Below are 26,481 nucleotides of genomic sequence, written 5' to 3'. Positions count from 1 at the left end.
GTGAAATGGCTGTCTAACTTCCCTTTTCGGGTCAGAATTTTTAATTATGTTAGTAAACCTGTTAAAAAGCCTGTTGCAGACATATGCTGCCTGGCAAAATTATTCAGACCCCTGACTAATTATCTCAATTTATTTAATTACAAATTTTAGATTTAACTTTCTGTTTAAATATTTTCTTCCCAAACCTTTTTTCCCTGCTTTTTCACTGTTGAAAGATATTTCAGTATGTATATAGTCTGTGTTACAGAAAGTAGTTTATGTGAAACTTAATTTTATTCTCTTTTACTGAAAGTAAATAGGTAAATTGATGAACAATTGCACATTATATACAGTTTACTTGTTAAACAAAGTGTCACATTTAACAAGTAGACAGCAGTTACAACATCAGGTATTCATAAATAACCACAAGTCAGCCCTTCCCCTGAAACCCTGACAACTGTTTGGCGTTTTCACAACAGTCTGTGATGGAGTTTAGCCAGAAAGAAACACTTTCATTGACAAAGATATTGTTGGTATGTACACTACCATTTTCTACATGTCAAGGTTACTTTGAGGATGCTGAGGTTACTAAAATGATGCTGAATTGTAACATGCTTATCTGTCTGTAATGCATTCCAGTGGTGATTTCTCAGGTAATGTACAGAACAATTGTGATTATCCCTTTGACAGTTAACAATCTACCCTCAAAGAAAACTAATGGTAAAAACCTTATGTCTCCAGAGTGGCTAAACATACGGTGACTAAATCCAAGGAGGCTGTATAAAAGGACTTATTATATATGAGGTTCTTATTATTATTACTGGGGTTTGTGAAGCAAGTTCATTTAAACTGTTTTTTATTATTATTTAGCATGGGACTGCTCCCAGAATGTTAAGTTACCGACACCTTAAAAACTTTAAACATTTTGAAATCGTTTGTAGTTATTTTTTACTTTTAAAGCACATTGACAGTGACTTTAAAGGTTTCCTGAGCATTCTTAACTTGCCATTGTGATAACATCTGTTCTAACTCTGTTCACTGTAGAAGGCAAAAAGCCAATGTTTGCTACTTTATTATGTGTTTGTGACAGAGTTTGAAACTCAATTTGTACATGATTATTGAAAAGTAATGTCACCAAGTATTGGTGCACTTTGCAAAGAATGAAACCACGTTTTGTGAATTTTTGTGACACTTGATTTGAGCAAAAAAACACAAATGTACTGTTACAGCATTTAGTTCACTTGTTTGACATAGTGTGAAAAAACAAAAACAAATGTTTGCCACTTATTTTGCTGATTTTATTGCCTTTAAGTAAATATACCACAGCAACTTCAGAATCTATGCACATTTATTTTTTTGTATCAATAACTGTAACGCCGAAGGATGATGCAGGACACAAACCTATGGAGCCAAATTGAGCTCAAATTTATTGACCGTAAAAAAAGAAAAATGTGACTGAAATATTATTTAGAAAATACAAATAAAAGGTTAGGGTTAGGGTTAGGGTTAACAAAAATATTTCATTGTATGAAAACATTTTATTCTATCGTATGAATAAAATAGATTTAAATGTGGTAAAAGTGTATGCTTAACTAAATAAATGGATTTTTGTGTCCGGTAATTTCTTTGTTCAGTTTTTGTTACAATCACTTCTTTTTGTGATTATAATTTATTCTCATCTTCATTAGGGTCATCTTTTCTTATGCTGTCACAGTCTATTTCTTTATTTTTGCACTAATCATTTCTCACGAATACGTACCACAGCTGGAGACATTACCTTTTATATTTATGATTAAATTGAGTGTGAGTCTGTGTTGCAATAGAAAATCCACTTTCAGAGATGATCACTTATGCCTTCTGGACCTACCCCCTACCCGACTTGAGGCCAACATGAAAAACCTCCAAGAGAAAGTATTAGAGAGAACCTTGATTGTACATTAAACTGAGAAGGAATAAGTGAAGAATGTAAAGAATAAGCATAATGTCAGCATTTTGGGGAAACAGGATGCCAGGCAAGTTTACGGACAACAAAGTATTTAATAATGAAAATCAGACAGGTAAAATTACAAAACGGCAGGCCCACAGGGATAGGTAGATAGGCAGGCAGGTAGACAGGCAGGCAGGCAGGCAGGCAGGCGGACCGGCAGACAGTTAATAGCAGTCAAGACACACACAATAACTCAACCAGGGCTGACAAAATGAGGCTACATTCAAGAAAAAAAATGAAAAAAACAGGCTACATTCAGGGACAATAACAAATTCAACCTATTAGCATATTGTGTATATGTAAGTTAATTTGCAAGAAATCCTTTTAAAATGTGGATAATACGTTCATTGTGGGTGAGAAAATGTAATATAAAAAATGTAGTGTCTAAATTATGCCCAATGGATGTCACATTTTTTTATTACAAATCATGGAAGAATTGAAGTCAATCAAATTAATAAGTATGCAATGTTATTTTGTGGTTGCCGTGCTATTTCAGTGAAATTGTCTGATCTCTCATTATGCTTTTAGAAGCATAATGGATATATACACTCACCTAAAGGATTATTAGGAACACCATACTAATACTATGTTGGAACCCCTTTCGTCTTTCAGAACTGCCTTAATTCTACGTGGCATTGATTCAACAAGGTGCTGAAAGCATTCTTTAGAAATGTCGGCCCATATTGATAGGATAGCTTCTTATAGTTGATGGAGATTTGTGGGATGCACATCCAGGGCACGAAGCTCCCGTTCCACCACATCCCAAAGATGCTCTTTTGGGTTGAGATCTGGTGACTGTGGGGGCCATTTCAGTACAGTGAACTCATTGTCATGTTCAAGAAACCAATTTGAAATGATGCGAGCTTTGTGACATGGTGCATTATCCTGCTGGAAGTAGCCATCAGAGGATGGGTACATGGTGGTCATAAAGGGATGGACATGGTCAGAAACAATGCTCAGGTAGGCTGTGGCATTAAAATGATGCCCAATTGGCACTAAGGGGCCTAAAGTGTGCCAAGAAAACATCCCCCACACCACTACACCACCACCACCAGCCTGCACAGTGGTAACAAGGCATGATGGATCCATGTTCTCATTCTATTTACGCCAAATTCTGACTCTACCATCTGAATGTCTCAACAGAAATCAAGACTCATCAGACCAGGCAACATTCTTCCAGTCTTCAACTGTCCAATTTTGGTGAGCTCGTGCAAATTGTAGCCTCTTTTTCCTATTTGGAGTGGAGATGAGTGGTACCCGGTGGGGTCTTCTGCTGTTGTAGCCCATCCGCCTCAAGGTTGTGCGTGTTGTGGCTTCTCAAATGCTTTGCTGCATACCTGGGTTGTAACAAGTGGTTATTTCAGTCAAAGTTGCTCTTCTATCAGCTTGAATCAGTCAGCCCATTCTCCTCTGACCTCTAGCATCAACAAGGCATTTTCGCCCACAGGACTGCCGCATACTGGAATTTTGTCCCTTTTCACACCATTCTTTGTAAACCCTAGAAATGGTTGTGCATGAAAATCCCAGTAACTGAGCAGATTGTGAAATACTCAGACCGGCCCGTCTGACACCAACAACCATGCCACGCTCAAAATTGCTTATATCACCTTTCTTTCCCATTCTGACATTCAGTTTGGAGTTCAGGAGATTGTCTTGACCAGGACCACACCCCTAAATGCATTGAAGCAACTGCCATGTGATTGGTTGATTAAATAATTGCATTAATGAGAAATTGAACAGGTGTTCCTAATAATCCTCTAGGTGAGTGTATGAGGTGACCAGTATGAGGGAGTTTGAGAGCGATAACACCAAATTTAACACACCTGCTCTCCATTCACACCTGAGACCTTGTAACACTAACGAGTCACATGACACCGGGGAGGGAAAATGGCTAATTGGGCCCAATTTGGACATTTTCACTTAAGGGTGTACTCACTTTTGTTGCCAGCGGTTTACAAATGAATGGCTGTGTGTGGAGTTATTTTGGGGGGACAGCAAATTTATACTGTTTTACAAGCTGTACACTCACTACTTCTCATTGTAGCAAAGTGTAATTTCCTCAGTGTTGTCACATGAACAGATATAATCAAATATTTGCTAAAATTTGAGGGGTGTTACATTGGCAAAATATGACAAACCCCCAATGGTTTTTGCTATTCTAAGGACACAGACAATATTCTTTTTTCATGCCTTTACTATAAAGTCTAATATATGTTTTGACTACCTGGTATGTAATTAAGGATAAATACTCACGTCACATTCAAAATTAGGAGTATTGTAGACATCCTCCTGGTCAGAGAAACAATACTTACCTCTCTACGGTAAACAGGGATGTTAAACATATATTTACATGATATTAATAAAGTACATTTTTGTTTCTTGCAAGGTGGGTGTTGGGGTGGTGTATGATTAGAATCTGCCTCAGGCCCCCAAATCAGTCCACCTCTATTTGTGAATAGCTTTAATAATAATTCATTGTTAACAACATTCAATTAATCAATTGCATTGACCTGATTGCTGTATCAACAGTTTCTTGCAGGACTGTGCTTCTCTGTTGCCCAGACTGATGAAGAGATGCTGACACAGGTTGTTGGAGAACCCGTCACTTTTCCATTTTCAATAGACAGTGGTGGCTCTGTATTATATAACCATGTTATTATAGCTGAGGTGGTTAAAGGAACCATGGACCCCTATGAAGGCAGTTTCAAAGACAGAATTCAGTGGGACCAACAGACTGGACAGTTCACCATCAAAGATCTAACAACCAGTGATTCAGGGATGTATGTTGTGTATAAACAGGGAGCTGTCTGGACATCATATCAACTCACTGTGTTTGGTAAGGCATCAACTACCTCTACAGTCCTCTAATAGAAAACATTATAGCATACTGATTTTATCTTGTTGTACGATACAGCTACATATTTCTTTGGAGTAACGGCTTTGTGGAAAGGAGAAACAGAAGAATGAGGCAATGCATGTTTGTTTTGTTTAATAAAGAAATAGCGGCGAAGCTCAACAGCACTCTTGCATAAAGAGAGACAATAACACACAAAGACAGAGGAAGCAGAGGGAACATATATACTGGGGGGAATGATGAAGATGAGAACCAGGTGCGCTAGACGAGACACAGGTGAAATGCATAAAGAGATGGGCGGTGGTGTCAGAAGGCCGGTGACGTCGAACGCTGGAGCCTGTCTGCAGCTGCAGGTGGTTGAGGCAGCAGAGGGCGCAGTTGTCACATTTGGGCAGTAAATCTAACAGTTTTCACTTTTGTCTGTTCTCCAGCATTTTGAATTTGATATCAAATGTTTCATATAACATCTTTACAAAATGTCTAATTCTGAGTGTATTTCCATACACTGTGTTTTACTGTTTAGAAATTAAAGAACATTATGTTTTTGTACCTTTATTTACTTGGTATATTGACTGAGAACATATTCTAAATAACAGAAAAAACTAACTTGCTTTGAGACAGAGCACTCGGCTCAGGGATTCAATCTAGCAACCTTTTGGTTACTGATCAGATGCATAAATTTTTTTTTTGCCAGACTGCATAAATGGAGCCAGCCAAGAAGAGTTAATGTCTCTAACTGACTGACTGACTGACTGAGTGAGTTCCTGACTGACTACCCTTTGTTAAATAGCGTAGTGGTTAGAGACACGGACTTCCATGCCGGGAGAACCGTGTGCGAGCCTCGAAACGGCCAAAACAAATTATGATTTAGGGTTTGTTCAGTATAGACAAAAACTTCACTGGCTAAACCCTTCAGTAGCTATAATATAGTAAGCCTAAAATAAAACAGTTTATGGTTATATTGCGACTATTTAACACAATACTTAATGGTGTCTGGCTAAATATTCAAACTTAGCATGATGTTAATGCGTGACAAAATGATCTATTGTCGAGCAGCTGTACCAACACTGTGCAAGTAATCTACGTTATAGTAAGCCTAAAATAAAGGTGTTATTGGTTATATTAGTTGTCTTCCCACTGTTAAAATAGCATAATGGTTAAAGACACAGTCTGTCACATAGAAGACCACAGAGTAAAACCTGCCCGGGACAACAACATCCATCCCTTCTGATTGTGGGCTGGTTGAATTAGGCTTGGCTGGTTCCTTTTCTGGTTTCCCAGTGTATTTAGTCTCCAATCAAATACAACAATAACCTGAAGCATTTAGAAAAAAATATATTTACTGAATTATTGAGGTGGTCAGACATGTAGTTTTGTCTGAAAATATAATGAAATCACGATTATGATTCTACAAACTTGTTGGATGCATTTGCTTTTTAGTTTTTTTCTCTGTTGTGTTTCTCATTTGGTTTTGCTCAACAAGAAAGGAATGATGAATGTTACTGTGTCATTTTGAAGTTCCTTTTATTGTAAAAAAATGAAATAATAATAGAATTCTACGATTTTTCTAAATACTTCTAAACATGCTCAGGTGTTTTGTTTCTAACCCAAACTCATCCTCTCCAGAACCTGTATCCAGGCCCATGTTGACAACAGCAGGTAATCAGAGCTGTTCAGTGGAGTGTTCTGTAATGAATGGAAGAGATGTGACCCTTTCCTGGTACAGTGGAGAGGAGATAATCCACAAGACCAGTAGCCCTGACCTTTCCATCAAGCTCTCTCTCCCTTTGGAGGTGGACAAACAGGACAGAACCTCTTATAGATGTGAGGCTGCCAACCCTGTTACCAAGGAGAATGTGACGTTTAATGTCCCAGAGTCCTGCTTAGAGCTTGAGGTGTCAGGTATGAACACTCCACATAAAACACTTTTCCAAATATCCTCAATATTGGGATCAGAAATACCCTTTACACACTTTTGGGAAAAACTTAGCTTGGCCATTCTGTACTGAACTTGTTTAGTTAGGAATTCAATGTTCAAATGTTTTGGGTTTTAAACAAACAAATATCTTGCTAACCAAAACTGAGAACAACGTTTGTAATCAAGAACGGAGCTGTGTTGTTGTTTTCCTCTTCAAGTTACCATGACCCCAACCCCTTCCCATCATTCCTCTGTCCTAAAGGTCATGTTTCCAGGTGTTATGACATAGCAGAAGCAACGTTTGTGATTGGCAACAAGGATTAAATGGACAAACAGGGGATCGGGTCAATTCCCCATTACATGACAAGGGCCACAGTTGCCAGTTTTGGTGCACATCTACTTTTGCCAAACACAGGCTGTGATACCAATTGGAACACACACTATTGTGTGGATTGCTTCATTAGAATGTCTAGAAATTAGCTAAACAAATCTGTATCATTCTATTGATTACCGTTCTGGATATTTAGAGAAATGTACACTATGCAGTCTGTCCTCTGAGCTGCAGACCCAAAGGGGTTTGAACACATTGTTTTAATAAATGTTTTCCCTCTGTAAATGAGCACTCAGTCCAGGATAAAGTAAATATAACTTACATATTTAAAAATGCTTCACATTATTGTTTTATCAGTGAGCATTTCTAAAATCTAGCACTAAATGCCAATGTTATTGATGTACCTGAATGAGGAACTATGTTATCTCCTGTTTTAGACATCCTGTTTAAGCCTGAAATAAACATGATTGTCTCAATCTGCAGCCTCTCCTCTAACAGCCTCCATCATCAGAGACATATTAGTGGCACTCATCAGACTGACAGCCATTATCACTTTGTACCTATACTACAAGGTAAAAAGACACATATTTAAATGTGATAAGGTTTTAATAGAACAATATTCAAATGATTATTGGGACGGGGGTAAGAGTGAAAGAAAAATGCAATGTGTGAGGAGAGTGTACAGACCAGTAAATATATCTGTCTTGGTGCTACATCTCCCTAGATGAAAAGGATGCAGAAGAGAGTGACCAGGGAGAACAGCAGAGACTCTCCAGTCTCCAGAGATAAAGCTGAGCCATGAGGTCACACTGAATCCAGGGAGAAGGAATGAAATAATGTTGACCCTACAGGATGAATTTGGTCTGTTTTGTGTTTTTACCCAATAAAACATTTTTACAATGTACACTCACCTAAAGGATTATTAGGAACACCTGTTCAATTTCTCATTAATGCAATTATCTAAACAACCAATCACATGGCAGTTGCTTCAATGTATTTAGGGGTGTGGTCCTGGTCAAGACAATATCCTGAACTCCAAACTGAATGTCAGAATGGGAAATAAAGGTGATTTAAGCAATTTTGAGCGTGGCATGGTTGTTGGTGCCAGACGGGCCGGTCTGAGTATTTCACAATCTGCTCAGTTACTGGAATTTTCACGCACAACCATTTCTAGGGTTTACAAAGAATGGTGTGAAAATGGAAAAACATCCAGTATGCGGCAGTCCTGTGGGCGAAAATGCCTTGTTGATGCTAGTAGTCAGGGGAGAATGGGCCGACTGATTCAAGCTGATAGAAGAGTAACTTTGACTGTTACAACCGTGGTATGCAGCAAAGCATTTGTGAAGCCACAACACACACAACCTTGAGGCGGATTGGCTACAACAGCAGAAGACCCCACCGGGTACCACTCATCTCCACTCCAAATAGGAAAAAGAGGCTACAATTTGCACGAGCTCACCAAAATTGGACAGTTGAAGACTGGAAGAATGTTTGATGAGTCTTGATTTCTGTTGAGACATTCAGATGGTAGAGTCAGAATTTGGCGTAAACAGAATGAGAACATGGATCCATCATGCCTTGTTACTACTGTGCAGGCTGGTGGTGGTGGTGTAGTGGTGTGGGGGATGTTTTCTTGGCACACTTTAGGCCCCTTAGTGCCAATTGGGCATCATTTTAATGCCACGGCCTACCTGAGCATTGTTTCTGACCATGTCCATCCCTTTATGACCACCATGTAGCCATCCTCTGATGGCTACTTCCAGCAGGATAATGCACCATGTCACAAAGCTCGAATCATTTCAAATTGTTTTTTTTGAACATGACAATGAGTTCACTGTACTGAAATGGCCCCCACAGTCATCAGATCTGAACCCAATAGAGCATCTTTGGGATGTGGTGGAACGGGAGCTTCGTGCCCTGGATGTGCATCCCAGAAATCTTCATCAACTGCAAGATGCTATCCTATCAATATGGGCCAACATTTCTAAAGAATTCTTTCAGCACCTTGTTGAATCAATGCCATGTAGAATTAAGGCAGTTCTGAAGGCGAAAAGGGGTCAAACACAGTATAAGTATGGTGTTCCTAATAATCCTTTAGGTGATTGTATTTTTTTTTTGGTGATAAGCCATTGTTTCTCTGCCAATGTCATTGCCACATCTAGTCCTGTCAAAACGCTTTGCTTTTTTATAACCAAGCTGTACTCTGGATACCCATTACCTGGGACACATTGTGTTTAGTCTAGCCCATACAAACCTTTAAATAGGGGCCTGTTAAATACACTCCCACTTTTCCTCTATTTTGTACACAGGGGATGTATGTATACATTGTGCTGCTTCTAAAAAATTTTGGAACTTAAACGTATTGTTACATGTGTACATGGACATTACATGAACCAACCAATAAATTGGCAACCTGTTTTATCACTACCAGGCCAGTCATTATTTTGTGTTATTAACTTAAAGATTTGAATGTACACAAACACTTTCTGTCAGGGTGATTGGGCCTAGTCAAAAGGTAGGAAGCAGCCTTTTCACAGGACTTATTTCCTTATCTTGAAATAAAAGGGTACTACGGAGAGCACAGAAAGTCTAGAGATGTAAGACCAGTCCACCATTTCCATTGTTTTGCACATCCTATGTTTATATGAAAGCATCTCTACAGGGGAAAACTAGTGATGGGCAGTACGACGCTTTCTGAAACAGAGAGAATCGAAACATTTGTCGAGGCTTTATGAAACGGTCAGAACATTTACTCGACAGCTGGTCAGAAATATAAATCAGATGTTCATACAGACATATTTTCCCATATTGCTATGAAATATTTTGTGGCTCAACAGTTTGGTGAGCAGTGGCAGTTGAAAAGTGAATGTAAAATGTAGGATTTGTATCCCACTTTTCTCTTGCCTTTCCATCTAGCTTTTCATTTAACCATTCCCCCATGATATTGTTTTGGATGATAAAGGCGTGTTGGTGAGAAGGGTTGCAGTAAATGAGACATTATTAAACCATTCAGATTTGAACCGGTTTCACCTTGCTCAGTCAGCGACAGTACACACTACACAACTAGTGAAGGAATTCAAAATGGAATGTTTCTACTTCAATCGCTAAATAGAGCTCTGTGTTTGAAAGTGTTGACACGGGCGTCCAGGCACCAGGGAATGCTTTGCAACAACCCCTTTAAAACAAGTTTCTACCAACTAGGCTACTTTCAAACAATTGTCACACAGCTAATTCTCCCAATATCTCATTAATCTCGCACATTTCAGTCTTGCAACAAAATTACATGATTCATTCAAAGTTGTTGGTATTGTCACCAGTATTTTCAAAGCCTGAGGCAGTCAGGTCTCAGACTCAATCCACACTAGTGATGCCACTCATTCAAAGTTGTTGGTGTTGGTTTTCATCTGGTTTTCAAAACCTGAGACAGTAACTTGTTTGTGATGTAACTGAACAGGTTTTGTTCAATAACACATGATCTTTTGACCCCCGGCGACACGTGACCAGAAGTGTTTCGGAACATTGAGTGTCGAAAGGATCAGAATTGAACGTGAGCGCCTAGCAACACATCACTAGGGAAAACAAATAGCATTCATCTCTTACTCCCTTTTGTAAAATACATGAATACTGCACAAGTTGAAACTACTCCAGAGGAAATGACATGTCCCAGTGTCATCCGTTAGATTGGCAGGAAGGAACCGAAAAATGTCAGTTCTATTTTGTTTACATATTCAATGATATTTGCATATTCTTCATTATTTATTATATACATGTGTACCTATGTGCTTAATGTCTATCCTAGTAGTCAATCATTGGAATGTTAATGGTTAACAGATGATTCTATAAGGTGTCCCTAATTGATAAGGGGTCTTTTCTTCAGGACTAGTTTTGTTATCCTTAGGTCAGTAAACCAACCCCCTTTAGTTAGGGGAAATTTGGAAAAATCTCTGCATTTTCCTCCCTTCTGCCTGCATCTTTGCTCTTGCAAATGTCTTGAATCTCCAGAGAACTTTTATCTTTGATACCTGCACTGTAATTGTAATACTCTCTTGTTACAAACACCTCCTGGGGGAGGGAACGCAAACCCCGCTGCACGTAAACGTCCCATGGAGTTGGAAAAGGACTGGGGTCATAGGTGTAAGGAGGACAGACAACTCAGGTACCGTTCACAGGGGTTTATTACTTCCCCAAAACACACAGTAAAATGGGGAAAAGGTGCTGGAATGAACCAAAGCAAAGAAAGCAAAAGTATAATTAACCCCTCACCCACCCTTACCTGCCTATGTGCTACTTACCTAACCAAGTGCCAACTGGCGTGTTAACCAAAACACGGGTTGGTCTGCCCAGATCTTACCTAGTGTGTATAGACATTCAGAGTACTAAAGGTAATGTATGCCCGCAGGCCACTATCCTACAAGCTCCCAAGGTTCGTTCCCCTTCCCCCCTGGGAACAAACAAAAACAGTATCAAATCAAAACTCCAAGAAGGGGTAACAAACAACACCGACGCAAAAGGGCCAGGGTATGATTGGCGCCACCTGTGAAGAGCTGACACAGAACAGAACACCCACACGTACAAACACACAGCAACACAGAACTGGGAAACGTAACACAAACACACAAACTGGGGGACATAACATCTCTTTATATGTTAAATTCATTTGTTACATTAATTCATTGACTATTTGGAATTAGTCTTAAAGGGGTCAAAACCCAGTTCCTTCAGATTAGCCTGACACTGACTGCAGTGAAGGGTTCTTACCAAGAAGAACACATACTAATGTAGAACATACACCACTAAACAGAAGACAATAAATAATCTCATGATTTCCATTCCATACTGGGTTGTATACCTTCTGCAACAAAAAAATATATAGTTTTGATAAAATATTACAAAATTTAGGAGGACGACAGGCTCCGCTGTCTGTGTCCGGTACGCGCTCTCGCCCTTTACGTAGAGTGCTCCAGGTCTATCAAACTGACTCCCCAGCTGTTTATTTGCTATTCGGATTCCCAGCTGGGTCGTCCGCTTTCTAAGCAGCGTCTCTCCCTCTTGCTTTGTGACTGCATCACTTTGTCCTCTGGTTCTGTCGTTCCGGAGGGTCTCTGTGCACACTCCACGCGGGGTGTTGCTGCCTCCTCTGCCCTTTTCCACGGGGTCAGGGTGGATGACATTTGTGCTGCGGCGTCGTGGTCGTCGCCTTTGGTGTTCGTGCGTTTAGATTTACTTGTTCATTCAGTTCTCGATGCTGCTGCCCAAGATCTATGAATTTTGCTAGGGAATCTCGATCTTTGCCTTCATTCTATGTTTTCCGTAACAGTACCAAACGCAGTAGCCTGTTTAGTTCAGGGGTATTGTCACTGCCTGTCAATACACTTGGTGTTGTTTCACCTCCTCCTTGCTGATTCCTCATTTATTTTTTTATTTTTTTGTCCCCATTACCTTCATCTTGTGATGTGTGGTGCATGAGTGTTTTTTGTTGTGCTTATGTGGAACGGATACGTTTCCCTTTCGCTTGAGGTCAACATCCTTTCTCCCTGGGGTGGCCAACGTGTTCATAGGCCTGCTCTGAGGGAGGATTCCATCTTTAACGCATTCAATCATCCCTTTCAGCTATCAGGGATGTTTCGTCTTGGGGATTTAGGGAACGGGTTCTACTGCGAGTCATGCTGGTTGGTCAGGCAGGAAGTACATCCTTGGCTCTGTTGTTCCACCGTGAAGCACTAGGAGCTAAAGTCCCTCTAGGGGGCAGAACTCCACGACATATAACGTTAGTTACTGGGAATGTAACTCCAGATATCTGAGTGGAGCGGGGCCCCCTAGACCTGTTGCCCTGCCGTCCCACAAGTTATGCTGAATAAACTCAGCTTTAACTCATACCACTAGGAGCTGAATTCCCTCTAGGGGGCTCCGCTCCACTCATATAACCGGAGTTACATTCCCGGTAACTAACGTTGAAGGGTGTGCACACTTATGCAATCAGGTTATTGTGAGTTTTTAATTTTGTATTCTTCCCCCTCAAAGATTTCAGTTTGTTTTTCAATTGAATTGTTCACGTAATAGGTCACATTAAAAGTGGAAAAAGTTCTGACATGATTTATCTTTGTCTCATTCTTTTACATCACAAGAACCAGGCATTTTAACAGGGGTGTGTAGACTTTTTATATTGACTGTACATGAGCTAGTTCGCTGCAAGATGAATCATGGATGAATCATGTTATAAACAATTTTGATAATTTGAGATTTTAGCCTGTGTTAGACTATGGACCTAATGGTCCTAAAGATGTTCACTTTGCTGTGAGATGTCATTTGGGACGCATGTAAATCAGGATTTAATGTGACCTCTAAAAATCCCTTTATGCCCAAAAAGTCTACAATACTGTGGTATAATGCAGCTCATTCTTTCATAGCTGCAAGCCAATCAAATAAATCGGTCTTGATCCTTCCTCTTCTTTAAGGCCCACCCAACCACCCCCCCCACTTTCAAATAACTGCTGGTCGCTATAACACAGTGACATATTTAGTCTGCAATGGAGTTTAATCGAAAGGAAAGACTTTCATTGAGGACTGTATTCATTCTAGGTATGTACACTATTATTCTCTACATCTGAAGGCTAGTTTGTCTACCACTACTGTCTAGACAAAAATACAGTAAATAACATTGGCATGTTCTTCTGAAGAAAACAAATGTACCTGTATTAGACTCAAGTGTGAGAAGGACATACAGTTTGTCATGGACTGTTATTATTTCAAAATGTACAAAAGGATGAATTATGAAGCATGATTTTTGAGGTAGAGAATATTGTTTCTGCAGAAACATTACCTGCTTTAACCAGATGGTTAGAACAGCAAATTTGTTTACAGTGGGAAATTTGTATTCATAAGTGAGTTATTTACAATTAGCAACAAACGGAGGAGGTTGGATCCTTCTTAATTAGAAATAGAGGGCACTCTCTTAAAAAAATGAAGTGACCTTCCCCTTGACCCCATGCCCACAATCATAATATATGAATGGTTAATTAGTAGTTAAAAACCGAAAATCTAAGTCAATGTTTTCAATCCGTTGTGATGGATTTTTCACATTCTGTACTATTTTATGCCCAGTGTTGAGTGTCAATTACCTAGCACAACAAAAATAATTAGATTCCCACTACCAGATCTGCTTTTTTTGGCAAAATATTCACATGAAACAACATGGATATTAAATCAAAGTGATGATATGAGATTCTGTTGCCAGCTAAACGTTTTTTGTGCTGTGCACTGCCAAAACATATTTTCATTATTGTTGTTAACCAACAACATCTTAATTTAAATGTTTCACCTTAGTGCTTCAAAAATAAACAAGATACTATCTGATAAAGGCACCTGCTGAAATATTAATTTGTTCATGTGTCCCACTGTACTATATATTTTTTGTTTTACAGTTCTGTTGTATGCTGTGTTGTGATGCAATGTAATGCCTTTGGTCATGTAGTCCTTGCAAATGAGAATAGTTTTTTATCTATTTTAAAAATGGCTAAACAAAATTCATTTAACTTCAGTAAATGTAATGAGTACGTGTTTGACAATGTTTGCACTCAACAGTCTGACTCAGCTACGCTAACACCCTAATGGAAATTATTTTCAGTTTGTGGTGATGTCCTGGTAGCTGTCATGTATAAAGTGGTCACATTAGCGAGAAACGAGTGGTTGAGGAAACAGGAAACTAATGTTAAATAGGTTATGATCTGGTAACTGGTTAGACATACAAATAAAGTGAGGTGTAAAAATGTGTGAAGATTACATTTGCATTGTGTTTTAAGATAAAGACGGGTGACATATGAAAGGAAAAAACAACATACGCCTTGGAATAGATTTAATGAGTCTCTGGAAATCTACAATACTGGAGGGATGGGACACCATTTGGACACCGTGCATGAAAGGATGTTAATTGATTAATTGTATCAGCACACCTGTGTGGAAACATCTCCATTCGTAATGTTCCTCTACTCATTCATTCTGACAAAGGGCCCATCCACATTGCTTGAGGGGTAACTGAATGGTTTGATGGGCAGGAAAATTTGGTGAATTATATTATGTTCTGGCATTCGTGGTCACCAAATCTAAACCAAACTGGTCACCTTTGGAAGATTTTTGACAAAGGTCTTAGACAGCGCTCTCCACCACCATCATCAAAACACCAAATGAGGTAAAATATTTTGGAAAAGTGGTGTTCCCTCCCTCCAGTAGAGTTCCATAGACTTGTAGAATGTACACTCACCTAAAGGATTATTAGGAACACCAGTTCAATTTCTCATTAATGAAATTATCTAATCAACCAATCACATGGCAGTTGCTTCAATGCATTTAGGGGTGTGGTCCTGGTCAAGACAATCTCCTGAACTCCAAACTGAATGTCAGAATGGGAAAGAAAGGTGATATAAGCAATTTGAGCGTGGCATGGTTGTTGGTGTCAGACGAGTATTTCTGCTCAGTATTCTGCTCAGTTACTGGGATTTTCATGCACAACCATTTCTAGGGTTTACAAAGAATGGTGTGAAAAGGGAAAAACATCCAGTATGCGGCAGTACTGTGGGCGAAAATGCCTTGTTGATGCTAGAGGTCAGAGGAGAATGGGCCGACTGATTCAAGCTGATAGAAGAGCAACTTTGACTGAAATAACCACTCGTTACAACCCAGGTATGCAGCAAAGCATTTGTGAAGCCACAACACGCACAACCTTGAGGCGGATGGGCTACAACAGCAGAAGACCCCACCGGGTACCACTCATCTCCACTACAAAATAGGAAAAAGAGGCTACAATTTGCACAAGCTCACCGAAATTGGACAGTTGAAGACTGGAAGAATGTTGCCTGGTCTGATGAGTCTCGATTTCTGTTGAGACATTCAGATGGTAGAGTCAGAATTTTGCGTAAACAGAATGAGAACATGGATCCATCATGCCTTGTTACCACTGTGCAGCCTGGTGGTGGTGGTGTAATGGTGTGGGGGATGTTTTCTTGGCACTTTAGACCCCTTAGTGCCAATTGGGCATCGTTTAAATGCCACGGCCTACCTGAGCATTGTTTCTGACCATGTCCATCCCTTTATGACCACCATGTACCCATCCTCGGATGGCTACTTCCAGCTGGATAATGCACCATGTCACAAAGCTTGAATCATTTCAAATTGGTTTCTTGAACATGACAATGAGTTCACTGTACTGAAATGGCCCCACAGTCTCCAGATCTCAACCCAATAGAGCATCTTTGGGATGTGGTGGAACGGGAGTTTCGTGCCCTGGATGTGCATCCCACAAATCTCCATCAACTGCAAAATGCTATCCTACCAATATGGGCCAACATTTCTAAAGAATGCTTTCAGCACCTTGTTGAATCAATGCCATGTAGAATTAAGGCAGTTCTGAAGGCGAAAGGGGGTCAAACACAGTAATAGTATGGTGTTCCTAATAATCCTTTAGGTGAGTGTATGCCTAGGCATTGAAGATGTTTTTGCGGACTGTGGAGTCCCAACACCTTACTGAGACGATTTTATGTTCCTTTAATTTGTAATATCAAATAATATCCAATAAGAATTTTCTTTTGGGGGTCCCTGCTTTTGGGATTTTTACAAAACTGCTTTGTGCTCTAATTCATGCTGACTCCACTCCACCTCCACTGCATTAATATTCTGCGTGGTTCTGGTAGATTCATTCAGGATGTCATCTGAAAGCACTGATCCTCTTCCTTCAGCGATGGATTGGATGTTGTGTATATAACGTAAATAAGGGATGACATGAATCTTTTTTTTTTTCCATTTTGTTTCCATCTCCCCACAGAGAATACCTAGGTCCAATAGCCTTATTTTGTCAAATGCATAATTTGGTTATATTGGCTACACGGTAATTAATTGCAATGAACCTTAACAATCAATATTAAAATATAAAGTGATTGTATCAATTAAATGACCAAGATTGATGTATCACTGATACTGTATCTTGCAGGACTGTGTTTCTCTATCAGCCAGACTGGTGAAGAGATGCTGACACAGGTTGTTGGAGAATCCATCACATTTTCTAATCCAGCAAAGCCATGTGGCTCTTTATTATATAATGGTAGTCATATAGCTGTGGTGTTTAAAGGATACATAGAAATCTTTAAAGACAGTTTCAAAGACAGAATTCAGTGGGACCAACAGACTGGACAGTTCACCATCAGAGATCTAAAAACCAGTGATTCAGGGATGTATTTTGTGTATATGAAGGGAGGTGACAATACAACATATCAACTCACTGTGTATGGTAAGATTTAAGAAATGCTTACTTCACTATGTGACCCCATGCTGGATACAATAACTTAAAAACAAAATACTGGTATCTGGCCTCAACAGAACTGCGTAAATTCAAAAATATTTTCTTTCTCTTCTGTCGGTATAGATAAAGAGACAGCTCATTGGTCTCTTATTGCTATGATGTGCGTTCTGCTTGCTTCAGTTGTGGTTGGACTTGTAATCTGTCGAAAGAAGGGGACAAATGGATTAGGTAGGTATTTAACCATTATAGATAGAAAATTATCTGAGGTTGAGGTTGGGTTAGAAACAATATACTTTAACTTAGAACATTTATTTTACGAGCTGCCACAGTGAATACACAGGAAGCAATTAGACATGGAGACATACAAGGCAGGTATTTAATTTTTTGAGGTGTGAGATCTTTCTTGCTGTCAATGTAACAACATTATGCACCAGCTTTTTATTAATCAGGGATAGTGTTTTAGATTCAGGACAAAGGCATGTCATTTCAACATGTCATTTAAGAAAGCTAGAGGAAAAAGTCAGTGACCTGGATTAAAATCAATACTTCATCAATACATATGTACCAGAAGTGATATTTTAGACAGCTGGACCAACATACACCACATACTGTTTCCTAATATTTACTTTCTTTGTCTTCATAGGTTTCTCAGAAAGAGAGCAAGATGTAATTCAGAATTCTACGTTAACACACCTCAAACCAACAGATATTCAGGTTGGTAATATGCTACAGGCTAAAAACTAACACGTGAAGCCCTTGTGGAAAATCACAGGGGTGTCATGAAGAAGAGGAGGTCCAGCTAAGAAATTATATTTGAAATATGAAGATTAGCTCTATCTGCCAATATCTAGAGTAAAACGTATCTCAATTCCAAGTTTTTATTAAGATTAATATTATTTAAAAATGTCTACCTGTATTTTATATGAAGTCTGACTCTCTCTTTCTCTCTCAAGAGTCAGACATCAAAAGTAGCTTATGAACTAATAAAGACCAAATGAAGCCAGGTCTGCAGGGGGAGGAGAAGACAGGACTTCCCAAAGACCACATGGAGTCTGGAGTGGTCAAGACTGTTAATTCTGGTACACACACAGTATACGACTGCTGTATTGGATTGATTTCAGGCTTAAATATATAATATCTGTGTCAATTTTCAATACAGCATAAACAGCAACAAATAAAGCTTTAAAAAATAGATTAGAAAGACTTGACTGTGTGAGAGGTTGCAAATATACTTGGTTTATGTTGTTTAATCTGATCTGATTTAGTTGTTCCCATCTCCTGTATTTATTTAAGGATCAAATTATGGGATTCTATGGAGGTCAATGTCACTGTGCCTGATTTACAGTTGATTTGTTAGTGGTAATTTGCAAATTGCTTATTAGTGCCACCTGTTGAGTACCTGATATAGTGACTCTGATTTTAATTAAATGGTCCAAAGTCAAAGTTCAAGGTCCAGTAACAATGAGATGTGATATAATATGGGCATGAGGGACTTAACACAACACATTATGAGCTGACAAACTCTGAACAAAAGACAATATATGGGATGTGGTGAGCCCCACACACCCTGTCCATACCTCCTGGTAGGGGTTTTCCATGTGACTGTTATATACTCTATGAATAGACCCATGGACCGTAGGTTGGCACATACCATTGTGAGGAATCCTGTCTTTAACAGATGACACGCATGTATTTTAGTTCTATTCTCTTGTTAGAGGAGTGGTATCTTAAATGAGGTACAGTATCCCAAGCAGTTAGTATCCACTATTAAGGGGCCCCACACAACCTTATAAGCGTGTGGAGCCAGGACCTCAAGAGGGGACACTACCAGGTTAGGATATAGAATACACTTATGTGATTGGAAGACAGCCAGGTATTGGAGGGGATGTGCTGAAGGATAATGGACTGTGTAATGATTGGCTATGACCACTGACCGCCTCCTATGTGTCCTGGCATAAAAGACTGTGTTAACTTCTACCCTGACTTCTGTTAGCATTCATTTTGTTCATGGATCAAATATTGACATAATCTAACAGATGTAAATGTGATGAAATCCCTAACATCTTATTGGTTCAGCCCCCTATTTGAGGAAATTTAATTTTTTCCAATGTTTTTGCCCCATCTAGTGGTTCAATGTTAAATGTCAATATACAGTTTTGTGGATCAGACGTGAGGTCAATACATTTTAGTTTCAGTCTATCCAAAAAAATACACCAAAATCAAATCACAATTATTAAAAACCACAGAAGAGAATTGCATTTGGATGTCTATTGTTTTGTAGAGGTCAACTAAGTTAATGTTTTGGTTAACCAAGTGAATGTAAGTTTACATTAAAAAGGAAGATTCTAACAGGTGATGGATATGACAATGCACTTCAATTAGTCAACTGTACAGAACTCTTTAAATCTGTTATTCCTTAATGTTTTTTTGTTTTTCTTTCAACTGTTAAGATGTAAATAGATGCTTTTTTGCAGTATAACATGTTAATTCTATCTACTGTATTTTCAGTTTCATTGTATGTTCTGTGTAAATTTTTTGTATCTGAATACTTCTTGAGAGGGTGAATATTATGTTCTGTTCTATGAAAGGGCGATAACTCTGCAATGTTTTGTTCTATGAAATTGTGATAACTGTACCATGTTCTGTTCTATGAAAGCCCCACCCATTAGAAGTACTGTATAATTATTGATGATTCTCTTGTTACCTCAGATATGTCACTGACCTTGTATCTGTATCTCTCTATTTGCAAATAGACTGCAAAATGTTCCAATAGAATTTTGTCTCTATATCTACTTCCTAAAGAGTTGTACTTGATAGAATTCCTATTACATTAACTACCACCTATATTCATAGAAGAACATTTGCTGATGTTGGTTTTGGAATTATTGTGATAATGCACGTGTCTTACCTACTTTATTTGAATGAACTTCATGTAATTCACTCTATGGAGAACTAAAATGTTGATTCATGGGTACAGGAGACAGAGCCTTGTTTGTGGTGTCAGCTCTTCTTGTCTGGTTGAATCTGTAAAGAGGTGAGCATGGTAATACATACATCTGCCCTATAAGTGAGAATGAGTGTGAGAACATATACAGCCCACAGATGGAACAGAGAAGTGATAAACCACAAGCTGTCATAGACGGGGATAGAGACACATTATGACATGGGGGTGTTGTGGGTGTTGATGGAATCCATGTTAAGAGGCATAAGAACTGTTAGGTCTATACCTTTTGTAGACAGTATGTATAAAGGCTACTGTTCTGTCTCTGAACTTGTGGTTTTGAGACCAACATTGGACTTGTTGAAATAACTTTGCCGAGGTGTATTCAATGAGTCTCAACTTTGTTGTTTCAATCAAAAAACATAGACACACACACACACACACACACACACACACACACACACACACACAGTGGACAATCCCTCAGCTGTTTACATTTAAGGTATATATATATATATATATATATATATATATATATATATATATATATATATATATATATATATATATATTCATGCTCCTGTACTGCAGAACATGTATTGATATGACATACCTCTTTGTTAATGGTGGTTTACACACACACACTACCTGAAATGAACTCAGAGTTATCACCAATTTGATATTGATGGTGCCTCTCTGCTTGCAAGTAATGAACTGATTATTTTAAAGGATTTTGGTACTCTGTTGTGATTTATCTTGAGTTGGGGTGTGGGGAGAACCTTAATTTCCACCACAGTCTGTAATGGCTTTGCAGACAGAAGAGTAACCTGCTCTGAAAGGTGGGCACAAGACAGGGTTTTATTAAACCACTGCTTGTGTGGTTGCTGTTTTCAAATATAAATATATTTTTTTGTAATAAGAAGAGACACAGGAAACAGGTACAGAGGTTGTGTTCAGAGCCCTGGTGGGAGTTTTATGAAATGGGTGCAGCCTCCTGGTGGGGTTTGGGGAGGAATGGGTGCAGCCTCCTGGTGGGGGTTGGGGAGGAATGGGTGCAGCCTCCTGGTGGGGGTTGGGGAGGAATGGGTGCAGCCTCCTGGTGGAGGTTGGGGAGGAATGGGTGCAGCCTCCTGGTGGGGGTTGGGGAGGAATGGGTGCAGCCTCCTGGTGGAGGTTGGGGAGGAATGGGTGCAGCCTCCTGGTGGGGGTTGGGGAGGAATGGGACAGGACACATCAGCAGTCAAACCACAGGTGTTATGTGGTACTTTTGTACTCATAAGTTTGCATACCCTGGCAGAAATTGTGATATTTTGGCATAAATGTTTAGCATATGAGTGATCATGCAAAAAAAACTGTATTTAAGGAGAGTGATCATATGAAGCCATTTATTATCACATAGTTGTTTGGCTCTTTTTTAAATCATAATGATAACAGAAATCACTCAAATGGGCCTGATCAAAGGTTTTTCATACCATTGAATGTTTGACCTTGTTACAGACACACAAGGTGACACACACAGCTGAGAATGGCAAGTAAAGGTGAATTTCCCACAGCCGTGGCTTGTTAAATTGCAATTAGTGTATAAATAGACAATGAGTTTGTTAGCTCTCACATGGATGCACAGAGCAGTCTAGATACTGAGCCATGGGGAGTAGAAAAGAACTGTCAAAAGACCTGCATAACACGGTAATTTAACTTTATCAAGATGAAAAAGGATATAAAAAGAAATCCAAAGCCTTGCAAATGCCAGTCAGTACTGTTCAGTCATTTAATATGAAGTGGAAAATGCGGGTATATCTTGATACCAAGCCAAGGTCAGGTAGACCAAGAAAGATTTCAACTAAAACTGCCAGAAGAATTGTTCAGGATACAAAGAAAAGCCCACAGGTAACCTCAGGAGAAATCCAGGCTGCTCTGGGAAAAGACAGTGTGGTTGTTTCAAGGAGCACAATACGATGATACTTGAAAAAAAATTTGCTACATGGTCGAGTTGCCAGAAAGAAGGCTTTACAGTGCCAATGCCAACAAAAAACACCTTGACACGCCTCACAGCTTCTGGCACAATGTAATTTGGAGTGACAAGACCAAAATAGAGCTTTATTGTCACAACCATAAGCGCTATGTTTGGAGAGGGGTCAACAAGGCCTATAGTGAACAGAATACCATCCCCACTGTGAAGCATGGTGGTGGCTCACTGATGTTTTGGGGGTGTGTGATCTCTAAAATCACAGGGAATCTTGTGAAAATTGATGGCAAGATGAATGGGTAGCTATACCACTTCCAAGAATTCGGGGCCTCATAGACAACTATTACAAAAGACTGCACGCTGTCACTGATGCTAAAGGAGGCAATACACAGTATTTAGAACTAAGGTTATGCAGAGTTTTGAACAGGGGTCACTTCATTTTGTCTTTGTTGCCTTGTTTTGTTTTATGATTGTGCCTTTCTGTTATGAACTACAGTTCAATGTGAATCCCAAAAGAAATAAAAGACATGTTTTTTGCCTTCTCACTCATGTTGTCTTTACAAATGGTACGAGTATTATCAAATTTTGAGCACAATTGTATAGCACTACTGCATTGGCTTGATTTCAGCCTTAAATATATAATATCTGTGTCATTCTTCAATAAATGATAAATAGCTAAAAATGAAGCTTTAAAAAATGATATATTAGAAAGACTTGACACAAAGAATAAGTCTGTGAATAGTTAAAAAAAATACTTTTGCCATCACTTCTGTCCTTTGTTGTTTCAAGTTGTTTAATGCAGATGTCTGATTTAGTTGTTCCCATCTGCTTCATTTATTTAAGGTTCACCAATTATGGGATTCTATGGAATTCAATGTCACTCTGCCTGATAAACAGTCATTCTATTGGTGGTAAATTGCAAATTGCTTATTAGTGCCACCAGCAGAGTACCTGATATAGTGACTCTGACTTTAATTTAATGTTCCAAAGTCAAAGTTTAAGGTCCAGTAACAATGATCTGTAAATGTTATGAAATCCCTACCATCTAATTGGTGCAGCCCTTAACCTTATTTGAGGAAATGTCATTTTACTTCCAATGCTTTTGCCCCATCTAGTGGTTAAATGTAATATTTCAATCTACTGTACTGTGGATCAGAGGCGAGGTCAATTAGTGTTTAATATATGTTTAATGATTTACTGCAAATGATATTTGGCCAATAAACATGAGTACCTCATTTACCATTCAGCAGATTTATCTTAGACCATTATGTTATTTAGTCAGCTACAGATTTCTCTGCATTATTTCTTGTGAAACTCCAGTTTTTCAAGTAAATAGGAAACATTCCTGTACAAAACACAAACAATTAGCTGGGAATGTCTTCTTCCATCCTCTAGAATACAGAAAACACCCACAAGTTTGTACCTGGAAGTGGATGATGTTATGGAGGAAATCATTAGTGTCTATGTCCCCCCCTGTATTGTGACATCGGCCAGAGTCTTCTGACCAACAGGGGGCGACACACACACAGGGGGATAAAACAATCATTGAAAGAACAAATATACTCTGATCAGCCACAACATTATGACCAACTGCCTAATATTGTGTGGGTCCCACTTTTGCCACCAAAACAGCTCTGAACCGTCAAGGCATGGACTCCACTTGACCTCTGAAGGTGTGCTGTGGTATCTGGCACAAAGACGTTAGCAACAGATCCTGTAGTTTGCAAAGTGGGGCCTCCAAGGATCTGACTTCTTTGTCCAACACATCCCACAGATGCCCAAGTCAACACCTTGAACTCATTGCTGTGTTCCTCAAACCATTCCTGAAACATTTTTGTTTTGTAGCAGGGCGCATTATCCTGCTGAAAGAGGCCAATGTCATCACGGAATACCATTATGATGAAAGGGTGCACATGGTCTGCAACAATACTTAAGTAGGTGGTACGTATCAAAGTAACATTCACATGAATGGCAGGACCCAAGGTTTCCCAGCAGAACATTGCCCAAACCATCACACTGCCTCCACCGGCTTGCCTTCTTCCCATAGTGCATCCTAGTGCAATGTGTTTCTAACAGGTGATGGATATGAACTTCAATTAGTCAACTGTACAGAACTCTTTAAATCTGAAAGTGTTATTCCTTCATGTTTTTAAATTTTTTCTTAAGATGCAAATAGATGTTTTTTACAGTATAACATATTAACTAGGTTTACTTTGTCTACTGTATTTTCAGTTTCATTGTAGGTTCTGTGTCAGTTTTTTGTATCTGAGTTCTTCTTGAGTTGGTGAATATTATGTTCTGTTCTACGCCTCCACCGGATGTCTGGGGTTTATGGGGGTGGACCAGCACATCTCCAGATTCCATTACTACCAGAGTAGATCTGACTACAACAAACCTAATGCTATAAAAATGTCTTGAAGACCATTTGTTAATCTGCCTAAACCATCAGTGTGTCTGTTCTTCGTTCTTCAGGAATGTGGCTGTCATGAAAGGGTCATTTATAATATTATTGTAGCTCTTTGGGGGAAGTAGGGGCAAAAGAACATAATTGTCTTTACAGGATGAATATGCAGATTCTTAGCCCCATCCCATAGAAGTATAAGAATTGATGATTCTCTAGTTACCTCAGACATCTCACTGACCTTGAATCTGTGTGTATCTCTCTATTTGCAAATAGACTGCAAATTGTGCCAAGAGGATTTTGTCTCTGTACCTACTTCCTAAAGATTTCTACTCAATCAAATTGCTATTACAATAAATAGCACCTATATTCATAGAAGAACTTTTGCCTATAGTGGTTGTTTTGGATTTATTGTGATACTGCCTGTGATTGTCTTACCTACTTTATTTTAATGTACTTCATGTAATTCGCTGTATGGAAAACTAACATTTTGATTCATGGATACAGGAGACAGAGTCTTGTTTTTGGTGTCAGTTCTTCTTGTCTGGTTGAATCTGTGCAGAGGTGTGAATGGTAGTACATACATCTGCCCTATAAGAGAATGAGTGTGAGAACATATACAGCCCACAGATGGAACAGAGAAGTGATAAACCACAAGCTGTCATAGACGGGGATAGAGACACATTATGACATGGGGGGAATTGTACACAGTGTGTATGTATAAAGGAAACTGTACTTTCTCTCCACTTGTGGCTGTTGTTTTTGAGACCAACATTGGACTTGTTGAAAGAACTTTGCAGAGTTATATACAAAGAGTTTTAACTTTGCTGTATCAATCAAATAACATAGACACACACACACAAACACACACACACACAGTGGACAATCACTCAGCATATCTAAGGTATATATATATATATATATATATATATACAAAAAACACTCATATTACTATGACATATTACTTTGTTACTGGTGGCTTACACACACACACACACAAATGTTCATGTAGAGGGCATGCTGATATTTAGTAAGTTTGTAAGTCTCTACATTTCTGAGCATTTCTGAGGTATTACAGTACAATTGGTGTACACCACTTTTTCAAATGAGCCCCACAGTTGTTGTTGTTGTGGATAATTGTTCCCCTTTTCCTCGTCAACATGTTGAAACAACTAAGGGTTTTTTTAATTCAATGGTAGATTTTATTAAGGTAATAAAGCTGATCTGCAGAGCAACCAACCCATGTTGGTCTGCAGAACATCCAGCTTCCAAGAATCGGACACACATTTTCATACAGTATGTTTATACAATGATAGTAGGCCTTTCCATTATGCTAATCTCTAGACAGACCCTTCCAGAATATTCCACCATTGTTTCACAACCCTCTGGGATCTGCCCCCCAAACCACTGTTTGGAGGCCACAATCTACACCTGCCTCTAATTGGGGAGACCAAAAGGATTAGATGTGGCTAAAGGCACCACCTTCCGTCCTGTCCTGACTATTGCCCCAGCCCAGTGCAGAGATGGCTAGGGGCATAGCCAGACGTGACAATGTTGTCATTATCCCCATGATAATTGGCTACAGAAATGAATTCACTCCAATGTGCTATGGGCCTTAAATATCCTTCAAAATCACCACATGAAAATATTTTAAGGTGATGTTCACAGTGAACAGATTTGCACATAAGCCAAAGTGAGAAAGTTGATGGGGATGGTGTTTTCAACTTAACCACAGTGAGGTTGGTGTGGATGTAGGGTGAGATGTGTGTCTCACTAATGCACAATTACATGAGAAATGGTAAAGTGCCTTACAAAA

At 39.1% G+C, this 26,481-nt stretch overlaps 1 protein-coding gene across 1 annotated transcript; it reads left to right on the top strand.

The window, feature by feature from the left end:
- Positions 1–471: 471 nt before the first annotated feature.
- On the top strand, positions 472–7,989 carry LOC105030290 (SLAM family member 5-like). The gene is made up of 5 exons (XM_010904040.3): positions 472–512; positions 4,496–4,802; positions 6,447–6,722; positions 7,553–7,641; positions 7,794–7,989. Exons 2-5 carry the CDS (start codon positions 4,541–4,543, stop codon positions 7,869–7,871), a joined length of 705 nt encoding a protein of 234 aa, XP_010902342.1. The 5' UTR covers positions 472–512; positions 4,496–4,540; the 3' UTR covers positions 7,872–7,989.
- Positions 7,990–26,481: the final 18,492 nt, after the last annotated feature.

Source organism: Esox lucius, chromosome 25, assembly GCF_011004845.1.
Source record: "Esox lucius isolate fEsoLuc1 chromosome 25, fEsoLuc1.pri, whole genome shotgun sequence".
In the NCBI taxonomy this organism is placed as follows: Eukaryota; Metazoa; Chordata; class Actinopteri; order Esociformes; family Esocidae; genus Esox; species Esox lucius.
This window is presented reverse-complemented; position numbering and strand designations above follow the sequence as displayed.

Bases quoted from the DNA above. Each gene is read 5' to 3' on its own strand.
- LOC105030290 (XM_010904040.3), top strand. From the start codon at position 4,541: ATGCTGACACAGGTTGTTGGAGAACCCGTCACTTTTCCATTTTCAATA. The intron at 4,803-6,446 runs GTAAGGCATCAA...CATCCTCTCCAG, and splicing joins ATATCAACTCACTGTGTTTG to AACCTGTATCCAGGCCCATG. The intron at 7,642-7,793 runs GTAAAAAGACAC...ACATCTCCCTAG, and splicing joins CTTTGTACCTATACTACAAG to ATGAAAAGGATGCAGAAGAG.